General features: G+C 44.9%; 1 protein-coding gene across 5 annotated transcripts in view; it reads right to left on the reverse strand.

Annotated features, from left to right (window-relative positions):
• ppp2r5eb (protein phosphatase 2, regulatory subunit B', epsilon isoform b) overlaps nt 1–16,960 on the reverse strand; it is a 151,462-nt gene that overhangs the window by 19,382 nt on the left and 115,120 nt on the right. For all 5 annotated transcript variants that reach the window (XM_083633778.1, XM_083633779.1, XM_083633777.1 and 2 more), the window contains exons 10-13: nt 15,880–15,930; nt 12,498–12,617; nt 9,585–9,712; nt 5,691–5,792 (exon numbers count right to left, since the gene is read on the reverse strand). In XM_083633778.1, coding sequence (XP_083489904.1) covers nt 5,691–5,792; nt 9,585–9,712; nt 12,498–12,617; nt 15,880–15,930 — 401 coding nt within the window. The remainder of the gene's footprint in view (nt 1–5,690; nt 5,793–9,584; nt 9,713–12,497; nt 12,618–15,879; nt 15,931–16,960) is intronic.

The following is a 16,960-nucleotide window of genomic DNA, read 5'->3' on the forward strand; positions in this document are numbered from 1 at the left end:
TTAATGATCAAACATTTCCATTCATGTAGCCTACAGTATTTATGTTTTTGTTTCAACTACAAACATAAATAAACGTCAACTTGAAACTATGTTTCAACTACCACACACAGCATAATATTTTAGCCTGTTTAATAGCAAAAGTTTTTTTTTTTTTTACGATGACGTAATATTATACCTACATAACTCAGAACAATCGATCCCCTCTCCTAGAATTAATCACCTCCTTCGGTAAGCTGTCCAGATACACAATTAACTGGACAAAGAGTGACTTTATGCCTCTCTCTGATGTCTTCACCCCTGGTTTCCTGGAAAATCTCCCATTCAAATTGACAAAGGACCGCCTCACCTTAAAATATGTGTGCTAGGATGTGTACGTTATTCATTTCTGACCTCACCCAGGTAGTCCAGAAACGGGTCCCAGATGGTTGAGAACTTCCTGATTGAGTTAGTCCTCAGAGACCTGAGTCTTTCCATACGCACTACTGAGACCATGTCCGTCAGCCACAGCTGAAAGGAGGGTGGAGAGGGGGACTTCCAGTCTTTCAAAATAAGTCTTTTGGCGACGATCATCCCCTGTGTCAGGGATTGCTGCACAGCCATAGGGAGAAGTAACAAGGATTCTGAGCAGCCGAAAATGGAAGTTCTGCCTCCGGCTCAAGAGCTACTCTGTAAGCCTTAGAATACCAGTCAAAAACTTTGGCCCAGAATCTGGATATTAAAGGGCAAAGCCAGAAAGCGTGTGACAGTGTAGCCTCTAACACCTGGCACCTATCACATAGTGGTGAGACAGATGGGTAAATCTTGTGTAATTTCGATTTGGAATAGTGAAGACGGTGAGTAACTTTGAATTGGATCAGCTGGTGTCTACTGTTAACTGAGCAAGACTGGACCATAGACAAACTCCTGTCCCATATAATCTGCGGTAGATCAACACCAAGTTCGTCCTGCCATGCCTCTCTAATCCTCTCAGTGAAGGCCCTAATGTACCGTAAATTCCGGACTATAAGACGCACCGGTCTATAAGCCGCGGGACCAAAATTGACTATTTTTTTCTTCTATAAGCCGCACCGGTCTATAAGCCGCGGGTGTTTTGATGTTTAATTACCATATGAAAGGGTTCGTGCACAGAGAGGAATGTCGGGAAAGCGATGGCTGTTTGGGGAAGCTCCCATTTATTAACATTTCAACAAAACAAAACAAAAGTCAGGTCACTAATCCCCAGACAAAATCACACAACAATAGGCTATATGTGCAGCAAACCTGTAACCAGAGAAGTCAAGTCACTAATCCTCGTCTTCCTCTTCTTCCTGCGTACTGAAACCACCAAAGTCCTCATCTTCAGTGTCGGAAACGAACAGGTTCAGGGTGGCTTCGTCAACCACTCTCCTCTCTCCTTCATTGTCACTCAAAACCAACGAACTCCTCTTCATCACTGTCGGCATCGAACAGCCTCTGAAGCCTCTGACGGCCCTCAGCGCCAGCTGTGGCGGCGTCATCCTCTTCATCCCGCAGCAGTCCAGCGTTTTGGAACCCGTTGGTGATTGTGGATGTTTTCACACTCCTATAATATTCCGTGCTGAGACAGTTCCTCCTGCTGCACCGTCCAACGCCTCACCATTGACTCATCGATGCCCAGGTTACGCGCGGCTGCTCTGTTTCCCTCTTTTAATGCGAGATTGACTGCTTTCAACTTGAAAGCTGCGTCGTGTGAATTTCTGCGTACCTTCCCCATGGTAAGTGAGAGTGTTGCTTCTACTGCTCGTTCTCATGCTGTCGAGAACGAGCAAAGCTTTTTTTTGGTGAAAGAATCCTCCAGGGCGCTTCTTGTTAACAGTCCGAGTGAGTGGCAGGTCGAACGTCAAAGGCACTTCATCCATATTTATGATCTGCTCCGGTTCGATGGAATATTCCTTGATCTTCCTTTGTGTGAATTCGCCGAAGTTTGTGATTTTCTCCTGGTAGTCGGGGGAGGGAGTTGATGGCCGAGTGGCCGTTTGCTTACCGTAATTAACATATGTAAGTGGTCACGCACAGAGGGGATTGTCGGGAAAGAGATGGCTGTTTGAGGAAGCTCCCATTTACCGTATTACCGTAACATTTCAACAAAACAACATAACACAACACCACCGTTGTTTATTTTTACAGTGCACACAGTGTCCGCGGTGTGGTGAAAAGAGGGCAAGAGAGGAAATTAAAACAGAAGTGGATTTATAGTTAGAAAGAGTGCTAAAAAAGAGAGATTTTATTTGTATTTTTTTTTTTTTTTCTGAAAAAATCCATAGATAAGACGCACCGTTATATAAGCCGCAGGGGCCAAAAAACGGGAAAAAAGCCGCGGCTTATAGTCCGGAATTTACGGTAGTCATTTACATTTACATTACGTCATTTGGCAGACGCTTTTATCCAAAGCGACTTACAGTAACACACTTTTTGTCAGCAATAGAGCAATCAACTATGGAGCACAGTCTATGACAACTACAAATCCTGAAGGAACAGTGGTACGAGTTTTAGTTTAGGATTTTTTTTTTTTTTTTTTATATTACGGTAAATAAAGAGAGAGAAAGAAGAGAGAGAAAGAAGTTAGATCAAGAAGGGCCCAGGTGGAGCCTGAAAAGGTGAGTCTTTAGTCTTTTCCGAAAGATCGGCAGTGATTCAGCAGTCCTGACCGAAGGTGGCAGCTCGTTCCACCATTGGGGTGCCAGGGAGGAGAAGAGTCGAGATCGGGATGAGCGACTTTTGAGCGCCCGTAGCGAAGGAGGAGCGAGGCGCCCTGCACTGGTAGAGGAGCGAAGGGAGCGGTGAGAGGTTTGGAACCTGACCATAGATTGCAGGTACAGGGGAGCTGACTGGTGTACTGCCCTGTAGGCCAGTACCAGTGTCTTGAATTTGATGCGAGCTGAGATGGGAAGCCAGTGGAGGTCCCGGAAGAGGGGAGTGACATGAGAGAATTTGGGTTGGTTGAATACCAGACGGGCTGCAGCGTTCTGAATGAGCTGAAGCGGTCGTATGTCGGTGGCAGGTAGGCCAGCCAGGAGCACGTTGCAGTAGTCCAGGCGAAGGACGATAAGTGACTGGACCAGGAGTTGAGTCGCTTCTCTTGTGAGGAAGGGACGGATTTTGCGGATGTTGTAGAGGGAGAACCTACAGGAGCGTGCTGTCGCAGCTATGTTGGCAGAGCAAGACAGCTGGTTGTCGAGGATCACCCCAAGGTTCTTAGCTGTTTGGGAGGGCAGTACAGTGGTGTTGTCGATGGAGATGGAGAGATCTGTGAGAGGACAGTCTTTCCCTGGGAGGAAGAGTAGCTCTGTCTTACCAAGGTTGAGCTTGAGGTGGTGGGCAGACATCCAGTCGCCAATGTCCTTGAGACATGCAGAGATGCGAGCCTCGATTTGAGTGTCGGAGGGGGGGAAGGAAAGGAAAAGTTGGGTGTCATCAGCATAGCAGTGATAAGAGAAGCCATGAGAAGAGATCACATAGGCAAGAGATCTGATATAGAGAAGAAAAAGTAAGGGGCCCAGGACTGAGCCCTGGGGGACACCAGTGGTAAGAGGGCAGGATCTGGAGACGGACCCTCTCCATAAGACCTGGTATGAGCGTTTCCAGAGATAGGAAGCAAACCAGGATAGTGCAGTCATCAAACAGGTGTACTAGTCTAGAAATAAGATGCCTGGAGTGGGGGGGGACTCAACAAGACCTGAAAAAGTGTGTTCTTCTGGGAGAACTTCAAAATCTCGAAACTTGATAATGTGTTTTTGTTTGTTTTTTCTTTTGTTTTCCTGTGTCTGAGCCTTTGTCTTGTTCGTATGTTCAGAAAAATGTAAAATAAAATATTGAAAGATTCACTGGTCATACACTGATCCAATTGACTTCACAGATATGTTACACAACACTTTTCCTTTAACTTAGTACCATACATTCAACAGCAAAACTGGGCTGGACCCTTTGTTACAAAAACAATACATTCAGACAAGGATCACTTGTTGTTGCATAACCATGCGCTTACATTTTGAAGCTCTTTACTAATTGATGTTCTAACGGTTTCTAAGCACTCTCCGGTTACCAACAAGGCGGAATCATCTGCATAGAGAAATAAAGGACATGAACAGGCTGACTCTATGTCATTAATATACAACAAAAATAATAAAGGATCAATAATTGTTTATGACTCCAAAATATGAAATATGAAATTCCCCAAAATACTATATCTCTGAACTATCTCTTTAACCAAACCAGACACATTTATGATATTCTATGTGATCTCCTTTTGATAACTAATGCAATAACCAATGTAATATTTTCTTTTTACTTCCATTCACTGAGCTTCCCCTGAAACTGCTTGGAGCCCCCCGGGGAGCCCTCCACCTCCCACTTTGAAAACCTCTGCATTAAGTTTGTTGTATGGTCGCCGTGCCGGGCCAGGCGCGGGGGAGGAGTGAGGGGCGCCAGCATCAAATGACGTCAATGTGTTGGGCGCGCCCCCCGCAGCCGCACAGCACGTACCTGAACATTTTTCTAGCAGCGCGACCTCCGCATGGCTTCTCTCCAAACATGGACGCTTTCAAGCCACTGAGCCCTGAACACTGAGCTATGTTTTCACCACATTTTCTTGACCCATGTGGTAGGCTAAACTTTGATTTGCAACTGTTCGTTTTTAGTCATTTCAACAAGTAAATGTGTTGTGTTGAGAGAGATTTAAAGCAGCACAGAGTAGGCTATCAGGGCTGAGAACTGAAACGGCTATTCAGTAAAAACAAGTTTGGTGATTCACTCGTGCTGATATACGGTCATATACGGTACGGTACATAATACCGTTTCATTGCGACTTTTCACGGGCTCTTCTCACTATTACCATTGTACAATGTAACATGCCGATCACTTGGCTGCCGTTCTGACTATAAAAGCATCTGCCCCAGCGCGAGGTTCGCACGTGATTCGCGGAGCTCCGCCTCACGGAGCCTCGCTCGACTATAATGAGACCTTTACAGTAGACTACTCAAGTTAAGTAACAAATACTTTGGATTATTTTCGGAATGCTTCAAAATCATCTTGCTGGGCCCATTCGTCTGGGTCACTCTGAATGGAGTTAACACTTGCTTACATGGATGGATTCCTGGCTGGGTCTCCTCTGACATTGCCGTTGTCTTGTGGTGTGTGGCAGGTGCATTGCGCGTGCATAAATTGTTGCACATTTTTTTTAATCTGTTTATGGTAAATGTATGTTTATGTATGAGTACTGTATTCAGAATACCACCAATTTAAACTGCAACTGTAATGAAATACAGTTACTCCCCAACCCTGCATATAAAGTATGTAAAGTATGTAAGTTTGCTGGCTAACAAGCTAGCTAGCTAATGTGTGTAAAGTTAGATAGAAAAGGACAGACTACATCCGGTGCTGTTCCAAAATAAAGGTCCCTCCACTGCAAGCGGCAGGTTTATTCCAAGCCAAAAGCCTGTGAAACTATGGTCTTCTTGGTAAATGTATGTACACATTCTAATTCTCAAAAAACAGTCTAATTGAGTAGTATTATAGGCATTTTTGTACCTATACAAATAACCAAGTGATCCATTCGGGCAGTGACAAGTACTACTCTTCCTCCTGTGTCTGAACCACTAATGTGCTACTTCCCCCCCCCCCACACACACACGCATGTATCTCCACATCACGGTGTGACTGTGAGCGACTCTTACCGCTGGCGGTCTGACTTGTACGTGGCTGTGAGCTCATCAAATAAGGTACTGTTCATCTCCATGAAGGCCTTCAGGACGTTGTAGACCAGCGCCACTATCGCCCTGAGAGGAGAGAAAGACAGGAGGAGAGAGAGAGAGGCTGTCAGTCTGAGGCTGAGCAGAGAGACAGGCTGTCAGAGGCTGAGCAGAGAGACAGGCTGTCAGTCTGAGGCTGAGCAGAGAGACAGGCTGTCAGAGGCTGAGCAGAGAGACAGGCTGTCAGTCTGAGGCTGAGCAGAGAGACAGGCTGTCAGTCTGAAGGCCTAAACATGGTCGTCCGTCAGAGCCTCGCCCCGCCCTCCCCGTAGGACGGCGGGTGGAGCGCCGTCCTATGGGGAGGGGGTGCCGTCGGCTGACGGGGGCTGCTCGAAAATGTGACTCAGCGCCGACGATACGTGCGTGACGTCAGCTGCACGAGAGTTGTGACTGGCCATTGCCTTGGCTCATCGTCGTAAAGTCGCCTTTCAAAGCATGACGTTAGATTATAACGAACTAGTTGTGTGGCTTAGCCTTCCTAAATGTTGAGGGTCGTTTTTTAGAATTTAATACATAGAATTGGGAACGTTACATTCAATTTCATTCAGACTGCCTGGCACACAATCTCCGCCATTTTCACACGGAGCTTCCACAGGAGGAGGGAGGGGGGAGGGCGTAGTGGCGTCCGAGCATGTAGGGGTAGCTGGCGCCGCCAGACGGCGAGACGGCTCCAATTCGAGGCGGACGGACGACCATGTTTAGGCCTTGAGGCTGAGCAGAGAGACAGGCTGTCAGTCTGAGGCTGAGCAGAGAGACAGGCTGTCAGTCTGAGGCTGAGCAGAGAGACAGGCTTTCAGTCTGAGGCTGAGCAGAGAGACAGGCTGTCAGTCTGAGGCTGAGCAGAGAGACAGGCTGTCAGTCTGAGGCTGAGCAGAGAGACAGGCTGTCAGTCTGAGGCTGAGCAGAGAGACAGGCTGTCAGTATTGAGGCTGACCTCAACACATTCAGCAGTTACACACACAGCCTACAGTCAGTTTGTGTCTTTCCAAAATGACACACTTGTTAACAGACTACGACTACATGGCATGAGGATTGGGGTGATCTGCTTATCTGACGATATGCGTTATGGGCTTCAGGATTCAACACAACCACGATGATACAATGTAATAAATAAAATGTAATAAATAAAAGTTCAATGAGCACAAAGTCTGACTGAGCAGGATTATGTTTACTGTATTTCTCAGCCACAGATCTTTCTAGCAATGGCATTAACCGGCTCATAAGGTGATAAAATGACCGGGGTTCGATTCCCAGCGTTTCATGAGCTCATGAGTCAAGTTTTTATTCACATTTTAATTTGTATTTATTTAACCATGACCAAACCATTTTCCTAACCTTAACCAAGTTGTTTTAGTGGCCCAAATCTAACCATTAACTAACGTTTGCGATGTAATTCAATTTGTGGCGGAGGAATGTTTTCAAATTTGTGTTGGAGAAACGTAATTCAGGTCATGGTTATTCTCTTCAAACAGACACATTGGCTCCCACAATTAAATGCTCCCGACGATGACGTCTGTAATTCACAGAGGGGAAAGTTGGTCAAAAAGGATTTACCGTCTTAAGGCGGGATGTCTCGCTAAAGGCACTTCTGCTCATCTCCCCAATCACCTGCCTCGGTTATGTTTTATATGTGTCGTGATTGGTACCATTGAACTTCCTTCCGGTCTGCCTCCGCCCACATTTTAATGGTCAAACGTACAGACTCTATGGAGCATTCGCCCCTTCCCTATGATTTACTGATATCAAATTGCTAGCACCCACTGGCAGTTAGACCCCCCCTTGTCTGGAACACAGTGGTCTCCAAAGCCTCCGGGACACACTCAAATCCATCATAAATCACTGATGATATCACTTATGTATAGAATTGGTGATGTCACCAGTGATGTCATCAGTGAGTGATGTCATCATTGCTCGAGTTGATCATAAGACTCTTGCACACCTGAGAAGACTTGTGGCAGGTGCCTAGGTGGAGAAGATGCACTTACAGTAGAGGAAGGGACACCCGCACACTGTCTTCATTTGCTCAAACAGGAGTTTATTATACGTTTCGGTACAGGACCTTTTTCAAGTATATGCTGACAGGATGAATAGAAATATATACAAAAGGCTGGCTTCACAGTGACCAATCATTATAGACATATCAGTGGCAAAAACCTTCACCGATTCTTCCAAGACCCACATAGACCTATGTAATTGAGGCCAATTGAGATCTTGTAATAGAAGGAGCAGCTCACTATGAGCCACAAGGTGAAGGCTTTTGCCACTGATGTGTGTAATGATTGGTCACTGTGAAGCCAGCCTTCTGTATATAGTTTTCTATTCCTCCTGTCAATTGAAAAATGTCCTGTACTGAAACGTTGTATAATAAACTCCTGTTTGAGCAAAGCAAGTGAAGACAGTAATGTGCGAGTGTCCCTTCCTCCTCATTCAGGGTTCATACACATTACCGGTAATTTGGATTTTGGATCATACACATGGATTTCCATGACTTTTCCATGACTTCAAAACAAATTTCCATGACCAAACATTTTGTGAAGTCTCGGTGTATACATGAAAAAGTGAGTGAGTTATGACATTCTACTTTAAAATGTCACTAGCCTAGACTTCACTTACTGTAATGCAGCCAACATTTATGGTGCATCACCCTATTACCATATCCAACATCTAAGACCATAATATCAGGCATGTCCAAAGTCTGGCCCGGGGGCCACATGCGGCCCGTGGCTTATCTCTCAAGACATACTATATCAGTATTGGTTAAGGGCCTGTGTCCACCTAGCGTCTTTTTCCAACGTTAAACGCTGGGAGTGCGCTGGGGAGCGCTGATCCCAGCGCACAATATACAAGGAAGCACTCTGAAACTAACGTTAGTTCAGTGCGGTAGTAGCTTGATAGCTGACACGCAAGCTAACAACACAGGTAGGCTACATTATTAAAAGCAGTAAGCACAACACTCACCAGAAATATTAAGTGTTTAGCCAATCTGCTCCCACAATTGAGCCTTTCTGTCTCTGTTGCGATAGTTTCTCCATATGATTAGTTGCCAGAAAAGGAGCACCCGACACCAGCGTCTTTCTGAAAAGTTAAATTATTCTCAGCTGGAAGCGCTGGGAGCCGGCGCACAAAAACGGCGGAGCGCTCTGAAAATATACGCTGGGTGCAGCGCACTTTCTCTACACGTCCGTGTGCGCCGGCATACGCTCTCCCCCCATTGGAAACAACTGAAAAAAGACGCTGGACCTGAGGAAAAGACGCTAGGTGGACACAGGCCCTAAGGAAGCAAGTTCAGTTTGACAGCACTATCGTACAGTTTGTAGACAAGCACCAAGTAGGAAAAAGGCAGGCGGAACTAATGTTTTCAGACCGTAAACAAAATCCTTAGAGTACAATTGTATTGTATGTGTTTTTTTCTTTTTCTTCTTATAACCCATGATGTGAAAAGTAGCTGGCCCTCAGGTACTTGGCTGTCACAAAATAACACTTGTTTGATGACTTATTTGCCTCTGCATTTTTAAACATCGTTTACAGATGGGCTATGTAGTGTCCGTCCCCGTAGGGTGGGACACTACATACAACGTAACGTAAGCAAAAATTATTCCATATTTAGCTCTCTGTGCATGTCCAAGACAAGACCGTGTGTGCTCACAGCATCCATGCTTGTTGTGTTGAAGCTAAGCACTGAATGAGTGAGAGGGGGGGGGGGGGGGAGCTGGGAGTTAAAGCAGACTTGGAGCACTTGGCGCACACACACCCACATGGACACACTGTCACATGCATGTAACGTTACATTATTTCTTTTAAAAGCATGCAAAGACTCACGGGTTCCAGTGCTCTTTGGAGATCCTGTAGAGGTTGGCGAACATGATGGGCAGGATGACGCTGGAGTTCTCCTCAATCAGACTCATGATGTACTCATTGTTCCAGTAGTACAGCGCTCGCTCCGCCACCTGCAGGGGGCAGCGCACGCACACACACACACACACACACACACACACACACACACACACACACACATTTAAGTGTCTAGAAACAATGCTAAATGGTGAAATTAAGATTTAAAAGAAAGAATACATCCCAATTCAGAATCAGAATGCCTTTATTAAATACAAAGTACAAGTTGTTGATTACAAGTTTTTTTCTTCTATTTTTTATGGACTTTCAATTGTTTGAAATCTCAACCTGTTTTAACTTTTGTCTGCTACCTTTTTTCCCTTTTGGTTATATACTAGGGATGTCGACGGTTAACCGTTAACCGGTTAACCGCCGAGAACGTCTTTGGTCGGTTAAGCATGTCGGTTAAACGGTCAATTTCCATGTTAATTTGCATATAACAGTGTTGCCAATGTGGCGATCCCCCCCCCCTCCTTCGTGTTCAGCAATGTAACATAAGTATATTAAACGATGGGGCAAGTATTAATCAAGCTAGATTTAGAAATAAACACATGGTTCATGTTGATTTTATCTACCCGATGTCTGATCAAACGCATTCCGCAGCGAAGCACACACACAGCTGAACACCTGCTGCAGCCACAGAGTCACTGTGAAGTGAGCGCACTGACTGCCCCGCCCCTCTGCTGCTCATGTCTGAGCACACAGCTCAGATGTGCTCTGTGACCACTTCAGAATGATTAACACACCCAGCGAAACAATCAGCTCATACATGTTCTATAGTTTTGTTAACTCCGTGTGTGCTGTCATTAGCCTACTTTTTCTTCACTGTCTCATTTGGTCTAACGGCCGGGACACACATCTTGCATGTGCGTGTGCGTGGGTGCTTGCTGCGCCTGGCAACTCTCTCCCTCCCTCTCTGCAGTGCATGTTCATCAGGCACACGCATGCATACGCTTGCACTCAATGATGAAACAGTAGTTTTTACCGTGTTACAAAAATGACATGAAGCGGTCGAATTGACGATTGAAAAGTATCAATTAACGTTAACGTTACTGTCCAACACATGGCAGTTCGGATAAATTGTTTCACAAGAGACTGCGTGCGGAGTGCGGACTCGTTTTTATAATGTTGTGGAGCCCTGCCAGACAGCACAGCCCACCCGCGTGTGTGAAGAGAGAGAGCGAACGGGTGAGACAGAAGCAAACTATTTTTTGCAGATCTCAAAAGCAGGTAAACCACTGTGGGATTAGTAAGACTATTGCTAAAAGAGAAGATACTGTAGTGATGCTGCGCACTTTGTCAGTGCGCCCTCGCCTGCAGCCTGGGCTGTCGTCCGCTCAAACACTACTTCACGGGGCGGCTGCGTGTCAATTGACGTGCCCTTAATATGCAATGCGAGCAGTATAGCCTATCGGAGGAATGTTTTTGTTTAGATGGCTGGAGGGTTCAACTTGTCTTCTCGTTTTGTTAATGTGTTTTTTTCTGCTTGTAGATGTAAAAATAAACGCTTTCTACTGAAAAAAAATCAAGCATTTGGTAGCCTAATGGTTTAATGGGGCACAGACAGTAAAATAGCGCATTTTAATCTTCTCGGTTAACCGACAGTTGTCGGCTAATGAGTGTCGGTTGTCGGTCAAGAAAAATTATGATTTTCGAATATATGCAAGGTACAAGTACTGCTCTTGTCTTAAATGGTGTGGCATTGATGAAGAGACAACTTCACTTCTAAAGCCTCACAGTGAGGGCCGACAGGGCACTGTTAATAGGCGGGTAACGGTGTCCTCACAGGGAGGACCGACAGGGCATTGTTACTAAGCAGGTAACAGTGTCCTCTCGTCACAGGGAGGACCGACAGGGCATTGTTACTAGGTGGGTAACAGTGTCCTGTCGTTACAGTGAGGGCCGACAGGGCATTGTTACTAGGCGGGTAACAGTGTCCTCTCGTCACAGTGAGGGCCGACAGGGCATTGTTAATAGGCGGGTAACAGTGTCCTGTCGTTACAGTGAGGGCCGACAGGGCATTGTTACTTGGCGGGTAACAGTGTCCTCTCGTCACAGGGAGGACTGACAGGGCATTGTTACTAGGCGGTAGGGATGGGCATCGAATTTTGAATTTTCAAATAATCGTTGCTATTATCAAGGTCGACTTTTATTATTGAAAGTTGAAATTCAAAAAAAAGAGTGAAATGTTGCATTGTCTCCCCTGATTCTAAGTATAGTCGAATCGCTTGGTTTGAGCAAGTAAAACAATTTTTATAAGCATTTTAAGCAAGGTTTATGGAAAAATGAATGGCGGATGAAATCCCATGAAGAGGGAGAGGGGGTGACTTTGGCACCCCTTTGGCACTCAGACCTGAGCCTACTAAATATTTAATGAACCACTCATGATTGTCAAAACTGTTTTGTATTTTCGAAAATGTCAATGTCAGTGTACTTCAGTGGTACTTAGAATCAGGGGAGACAATGCAACATTTCACTCACAAAAAAACAAAATCATTTTTAATTTTTTTTTACATTTTTATTTTTATTTTCGAATTTTGATTAAAAGTCGACTTTGACCAGCGAATTTCGAATAGTGTTTTTGCTAGAAATGCCCATCCCTACTAGGCGGGTAACAGTGTCCTCTCATCACAGGGAGGACCGACAGGGCATTGTTACTAGGCGGGTAACAGTGTCCTCTCGTCACAGTGAGGGCCGACAGGGCATTGTTACTAGGCGGGTAACAGTGTCCTCTCGTCACAGTGAGGGCCGACAGGGCACTGTTACTAGGCGGGTAACAGTGTCCTGTCAGTTGGCACTGTGAGGCTTTAGAAGTGAAGTTGATAGTGTTTCTCCACTGACCTGGAAGTGTGGGCTGGAGACACATCTGGAGATCTGTTTGAAGAGTGGATCCTGGATCTTCACGAACTGTGTGGGTTCAATCACGTCCAGAATCTCCTCCAGCTCCCCAAGGAACATCACCTGGACACAAGCGGAGTAAACATTACTAAACACACACACAGAACACAAACACGCACAACATACCAGTGCTGTCCTCGAGTCCGAGTCCTGGACACATTTTCAGGACTCGTGACTCAACTTGGACTTGAGCACTGATGACTCGGACTTGTTGGACTGGGACTCGAGCATTCGGACTCGGAATTTGGAGACAAGGACTCGGACTTGTTAATTGTTTTAAGTTTTTTGTAATAGGCTCTAATAATAAACCAGGGATTCTGTTAGGCTTTTTTCTAAATGGCCAATGGAGCTGGCAACATTCCAGAATTCCGGCCTTAGATGTAATCAATCCCTAAATACATAATATATTATTGTATATTTTTAGCAAACAAAATCTTTATTTTAAATCATTTTTGTTGGCATTTATTAAAAAATTTTTTTATCTAACTATTCACTGCGGTCTGCACTTACGAGTGCAAAGGGAGTGAGCCGCACACCACTCCTTATTTAATTAATTCGGTTCGGGTTTGCAGGCCCATTAAGATTAAACAATAAAACACAAAAAACAATAGCTATTATCCAATCATCCAACAAATGTATTTTATTATAGTGAATGAACTCTTCAACTTTGTGAACTGAACAATTTATCATATATTCCCGTTTAATTAAGCCTAAAGAAAGACACTGGCGGGCCTACATTATGTGTCTTTGCATCCAAGGACGTGAAATTAAATAACTTGAAAAATAATTAAATTAAGAACCAGTTCCCTACCTGCGACAAGCCAGAGATGAGACGTGCAGTCAGTCAAACTTTTAAAAGTAGCCTATATTTTCTGAAGCGGGTCTATTGACAAGGATGATGAGGTTATTAAAAGCCGACTGGAGCTGGTTGACACGCAGGCATCCAACTCGCTTTCAGAATGGACGTAAGAATATTTGCTTTGCGTTACCTGTAGCCTACATCTGAGAATGAATCCCCTTGTTGCGTGTTATGAGCTTTGAGATGATGCTCCATCATTCAGACAAATAAATGAAAGCTGCTCATTAAATAGGCCTACTCCTCCTTAAATGGCAAATCAACTGAGGTTATAGTAGGCTATTTATGCTGAAACGGCATTGACATTAGTAGGCTAAATTAACGGACATAATAATAAGCTTTACAATCTGTCAGAGGACCTCTCTGTCTCTGCTTTTCTCACAATACGCCCGCAGCAGTTTCTTCACTGATAAGCGATGCGCCTCCGCTGCATGTGCAAATCTGAAGCCAAATTGCGATTCTTATCAACCCAACTTTTCCTCGCTGAGGCGGCTTCTCATGGTTGTTTGGATCTTGTTCTGGACCATCGTTACATAAAAAGAACTGGCTGAGGGATGTCTGCGTTGACATTTCGGTCTCTTGTGTCAAGCCAAAACGCTGTCAGCCGCGGGATGCTGCAGGTGCGGCTTTTGCATGGTGCATTACAGTTAAAGATTGTTTGCTGTATTTTTTCCCTTTTTCACCAAACATTCAAAATAACAGCGGGGCGAAAATATATAATATATTTAAGTCTATATTTAAGTTGTAGCTTATGGCAACATCATTGGCTATAGGTCACACGATATTAGGCTATTTTGTATAAGCAATTTATTTATTTGGCACATTTCCAACCGGCTCCTTGAGCCGGTAATTTTCCGGCCCACGGTAACAAATACGGGCTAAAAGCCGGCAATTACCAGCTAACGGAATCCCTGGTTCCAATTACATTCATGCTCATGGTCAGTAACTCTGGACTATGACTCAGGTAATAGGGAGGGACTTGACTCAGACTCTTCTTTGGTGACTTGGACTGGAACACTGAGGACTCGAGATTCAACTTGGACTGGAGATATAGGCCCCTATCGTTGCATCGGCCTAGTTTCTACGCGGAGCGCCTGGCGCAGTGGGCGCGGACCAGCGCACTTGATATCTTGGTCTTGGCGCTAGACGCAGCCTAAAGCATTACAACCACGCCTTTTAAGCGTAAAATTATGCACCGTCATGCTCATTGGATAAGTGCAATAAACGAATCGCACGCTTGCCTTTTAAGCTCCAATTCCAGTGGTCCAGCAAAACCAGACAGAAGCCAAGCGCTCTGCCCCCCCCCCCCCCTCCCTTCATCCAGTCTGTCTGTCTCCATATAGGCTATTATTCCATATTATTATGCTTCTCAAACCAATCTAACTGCAGTTTAAATACTGCAAGCATGTAAATACGCTACACTATAGCAAGATCAAAGTGAAAAGAATGTTCTAAAGGCATCAGCTAGAAAAATATAGTCTATCCATATGATAAGATAAATTTTATATTGGTGAAAGTTTGTCCAGAACGATATCGTTTTCTTTCCCCTGCTGCAGGTAGAATGATGCACATAAATATACCCTACATTATGTAAAGTCATTGCATAAATGTGTTTTTATTGTAAAACTAAATGTGAAGTAGGGCCAAGTTATTGGAGCGGACATCACAGTATAGCACATGACAGTAGAAGCGCGTTCCGAAGCGCGTTCCGCTAACACTTATCTAAATCACGTTAAATCTACAAGAGATATATATAGGCCCAGGAGGACATATATGTTTCACTTAGGGTGGTGTTTTAATTTCAATGTTTTATTTGGCCCAATATTGAAATGTTCTACAATTGCAGGCTGTGTTACCATTACACATTATTTTAGATCGACCTTTTATATCTATTTCGCCTCATTTGGTTGCTATTTAGTAGCGAAATGGAGTACCCAATTGCATGCTGGGACATTCACAGGCAGTGAACTTACAACTGCTATTTCCTATAGGACGTGTGTTGTGTCTGTCTGAGCGAGGGAGTCAGAGAGAGACAGTCGTATTGTGCCTGTCAGACTGAGGAGAGAGGGAGAGAGTGACACAGAGAAGGGTGACAGAGGAGAGAGCCAGAGGGGAGGGAGAGAGCCAGAGGGGAGCGCTCCGCGCAACTGGCGAACTGAATAGGCCTGGTTTTCAAAAGCGCAAAGCGCTAAATTTACGCCAGGTGGGAAGATAGCAGTACGCCGAGATTTAAGGCCGACACGCCCACTCTGGCCCATACTGGGACTGCGCCACGCCCATTCGGCCTAAAGCGCATTTGGCAGCGTAAAGCCATATTGATATCTTCCCGAAACAGGCGCAAGGCACGTTTTTTTGCGTTTAAGGCCCGTTTTAGCGCCGAAGGCCTGTGGGAGAATAGGGCCCATAGTGACTGGACTCCAACAGTGGAACATACACACAGATACATATGCACACTAATGAGAGCCTTACCTCTTTTTGACTGCAGGTTTTTGGCCAGAACTTCAGTAAGCCTCTGATGACCTGAGGAGGAGAGGAGACACGGGTGCAGTGTTAATTTCGTCGACTAAAACTACCAATTTTCACTGATGAAAAATAGATGTAAACTAAACTAGAACGACCGCAACGCGGACTTATGCCTCCGCCATTAGTTCATTCTGGAGTCCAAATCGCCATTTGAGGCAAATTGGAAGAGATTCCGTCAAGGCGCTCCTGTGATGTTGCGTTACAGAGCTTGGAAATTGGGTGTGTGAGAGGTCACAGTGACCTTGAACTTTGACCACTAAAATGTAATCAGTTCATCCTTGAGTCCAAGTCGATGTTTGAGACAAGTTTGATTAAATTCCGTCAAGGCATTCCTGAGATATTGCGTTAACAAGCTTGAAAATGGCGTTCCAGAGGTCACAGTGACCTTGACCTTTGACCACCAAAATCTAATCAGATCATCTTTGAGTCTAAGTCGATGTTTGAGGCAAATTTGATGAAATTCCATCCAGGCGTTCCTCAGATATCGCGTTAACAAGCTTGAAAATGGCGTTCGAGAGGTCACAGTGACCTTGACCTTTGACCTTTGACCACCAAAATCTAATCAGATCATCCTTGAAAAAGTTATGATGGCAAAAACTATGAGGGAATCTATTGACATTTTCATCAACAAATAAAAACGAGACAGAAATGTTAGGGAGGGTCGAATTTGGAAAAGATCCAACCAGAAGAGAAATAGAAGTAGTTGAACAGTTAAATCTGTGTCAGTATTGTACGTTCAAACCTTAATACCATTCCATAATAGACCAATTTGTTGGAGTGGACGTCACATGGTTACGTTGCTGCAGTTGCGCACGCAGCGTGGTTGCAGAAACTCTGAGGAAACAAGTGAAGCCGAAACTGGAGAGATCCCCAGAGTACGGGGAAAAAGACGTCTTGTGCCATATAGACGCTGGAATTTCCCACTAGGATTATGGCGATGTCTGGCACTGCAACTTTGACGATGTAGTTGGATCCTAGACCCATCCTGACAGTGAGTACGGGCCAGGAAACCTCACCCCATTGAAAG

This window comes from Poromitra crassiceps, assembly GCF_964638095.1.
Source record: "Poromitra crassiceps genome assembly, chromosome: 3".
NCBI classification, from domain to species: Eukaryota; Metazoa; Chordata; class Actinopteri; order Beryciformes; family Melamphaidae; genus Poromitra; species Poromitra crassiceps.